This window comes from Vollenhovia emeryi, unplaced genomic scaffold, assembly GCF_000949405.1.
Source record: "Vollenhovia emeryi isolate VEMERY1.0 unplaced genomic scaffold, V.emery_V1.0 DF943056.1, whole genome shotgun sequence".
Taxonomy (NCBI): Eukaryota; Metazoa; Arthropoda; class Insecta; order Hymenoptera; family Formicidae; genus Vollenhovia; species Vollenhovia emeryi.
In genome coordinates, this window is record NW_011963310.1 from 1 (window position 1) to 2,836 (window position 2,836).

Consider the following 2,836-nt stretch of genomic DNA (forward strand, 5'->3'; position numbering starts at 1 on the left):
AATGAGTGAAAATAGTGAAATAATAAGACTGCGTTCGGTTTGGGCGCTCGCACGCTGTAAGCATTATTCTATCTTCGTTGCACATCGAATATCAAACGAAGAGAGAGAGAGAGAGAGCGATGCTTCCAGCGCGTGAGCGCCCAAACCGAACGCAGCCTGAGTGAGTGAGACAGACATAAAACAAAAGGTGATCTCTACGACATCTACTGTTTTCAACGGGCACGCGTCGTCCGCATGTATTCTCGTCTACTGTTTGCAACGGGCACACGTCGTCCGCATTTCGTGTGCCGGGTGCCGGTATCGCCATTCTTGCTCGTGTCTAATCTTGCTCGTGTGTAATCTCGCTCGTGTTGTAATCTCGCTCGTGTTGTGATCTTGCTCATCTCCTATAAGTTTGACTTGTTCAAGAATTGAGAAATGGCTACAAGTAGTGCAATACATCTGCTGACTGCTTGGGGACTTAACCAAGAAGTAATACGCAATTTCTTAGGTATGTATAATAATCTATATATATATATATATATATCTCTCTCTTTCTCTCTACACACACACACACACGCGCGCGCGCGCGCGCGTAGGTACAGCATTCATGTCGGTGCGTGTGCATACGTGTGTATATGTGTACACGAACGATATCTATGCCGGTTCGTATGTACATGTGTGCACTTCCCAGCGAGAAATGATTCGTCGATCGACGTCGAAATGATGTCGAATCGACGTCAATTCGACGGTGTCGATGTCGATTCGATGTCGTTTCGACGTCGATTGTCGAATCATTTCTCACTATTGTCCGTGTGCATGCGTGTGCGTGTGAATACGTATGGTACGTTCGCGTGTGCATGCATGTGCGTGTGAATACGTACGTGTGCGTGTGTATATGTGTTCATACGTGTGTGTACGTGTGTGTACGTGCATGTGTACGTGCGTGCGTGTGTGTGTGTGCGCGCGCGCTTACTGCTTTTCTTTTCTTTCGCAGTATTACATAAAATTTCAGAAAGAAAATTACGATTTATTTTGAGATATATTCAGTAATATTTCACTAGCTTTTATTTTATTTTTCATTAATTTTATGATGCTTTCGGCATAATATTTCCATCAAGGTTTGTTTTGTTATTAACAGATCAAGAAATAGAAGTCGATCAATTAAATGATTTGACAGAAGATCTTAAGATTTTGATACCTAACATTGGACCTCGACGAAAATTCCAAAACAACTTAAGAAAGTATTTAGATAAGGTATTCGTTGTATATTATTTTTTTAAATTATGTTATGTTGTTCTGTCATCTTTTCCTTAGGATTGCAACTGATCTGTCTATTAATATTTCAGATTACACCAAAATCCGTTGAAAATATTGATTCAAATAGTCAACTGCTACAAACCATACAGCAAGAAGATTTAAGTATTACAAACTCATCGATAAAAAGACGAAGAACTGATATTGAGGCACAATCTTCATCACCAAAGCAATATTACGATGTAGACAATAATGTTACGAATATTTTAGAAGATTTCATTCCAACTTCTCCATCTGAATCTCTATCTACATCTGCAGCGAGTACAGAATTTAATGGTAAGAATTTACAGAATTCCAGCAAACACAGGACATTGAAACAACGTTGCGGCAATGTTATAACGTTACTGTAACGTTGCTACAATATTGCGCAATGTTCTATGTTTGCTGGGATATTATTAATCTTTGTTTAATTATAATAATTTACACAAATTTAATAAATATAATAAAATTAATATAATTTATACTTGTTCATATAAAAACTTACAATATACTGTGTTTTTATTGTCATAAGTGTCTTTATTTCGCTGCTAATGCATTCTCTTTTCAGTTACAGTGTTACCAAATAAGTGCAATGTTACCATATCTGCAGAAACAGAGCAACATGCAACAACTGATAATGAATATGTAAGATATAATTCGCTTTTAAAATATTCTTGAAATAATACGTATATACATATATTATAGTAAATATGTTTTATATTTCATATTACATTTAGTCTGTTTATGATTGCAGAATCTGGAATCTATATTGAATAAATCTGAGGACGGACAGCTTGTGCTTAGCGTATATAAAAGTCAAGGAAAATTAAATAACGACTTACGCAATAAATTAGCAAAACTGAAACGACTCTCCGTTGGGTTAATTTGCGAACCGGATTTAGCTCGTCGGGCAGGAGTTCGCGGCAGAGTCAGGGCACGACAATGATTACGACAGTTTGACGAAACAGCGGATTTATTTATGAACAGATAAAGGATTATTTACACGTCGACGATGATCGGTTTATAACGAGGTATTACGCGTGCGAAGATGATCGGTATTTTACAATGGAGATGGTCTATATGTACAGATGAGTTTTTACGCGCGCGCTGAGATGGTCGGTATGTACAGCGCGTGTTTACGCGGCTTCACGGCCCGCGAGCGAGGGTAACGGTGCGCGGCGCGGGGCGGTACGGGGCCGGCCGCGAAGCGATTTAAAGAGCCACGCGGTGATTTACGGCGTCGTGGCTCGACGCGCGGCGGCGCGAGTCCGGGCCGTTTAAAGGGCCCGGCGTGATTAATCGGCGGATCGATCTTCCCCCTTCGCGGTGAGACTCCGTGGATGTTAGTGCGGTGATTTTGGTGCGGACGCGCCGGATGCCGGTAACAACCGGCGGGGGCGAGTCACTCCTCACCTCCCTCTCAGTCCGGGCACGCCGGGGCGTTCTGGACTCGATGCCCGGTGGACAGCGGTAAAACCCGCTGGGGGCGAGTAACACCTCGCCTCGCTGTATCCACCGGAATCGAGAGTAGGATTGCGAAAGACTGCGGTAGCAAGAGCTG

At 41.9% G+C, this 2,836-nt stretch overlaps 1 protein-coding gene across 1 annotated transcript; it reads left to right on the forward strand.

Moving 5' to 3' along the window:
• Nucleotides 1-951: 951 nt before the first annotated feature.
• On the forward strand, nt 952-2,221 carry LOC105566887. Its single transcript, XM_012021285.1, has 3 exons — nt 952-1,572; nt 1,844-1,920; nt 2,030-2,221. Exons 1-3 carry the CDS (start codon nt 1,266-1,268, stop codon nt 2,219-2,221), a joined length of 576 nt encoding a protein of 191 aa, XP_011876675.1. The 5' UTR covers nt 952-1,265.
• The last annotated feature ends 615 nt before the right edge of the window (nt 2,222-2,836 follow it).

Coding starts and splice junctions, on each gene's coding strand:
- LOC105566887 (XM_012021285.1), top strand. CDS start 1,266: ATGTTATGTTGTTCTGTCATCTTTTCCTTAGGATTGCAACTGATCTGT. Junction 1,573..1,843: donor AGCGAGTACAGAATTTAATG/GTAAGAATTTAC, acceptor TTCTCTTTTCAG/TTACAGTGTTACCAAATAAG. Junction 1,921..2,029: donor CAACAACTGATAATGAATAT/GTAAGATATAAT, acceptor TTATGATTGCAG/AATCTGGAATCTATATTGAA.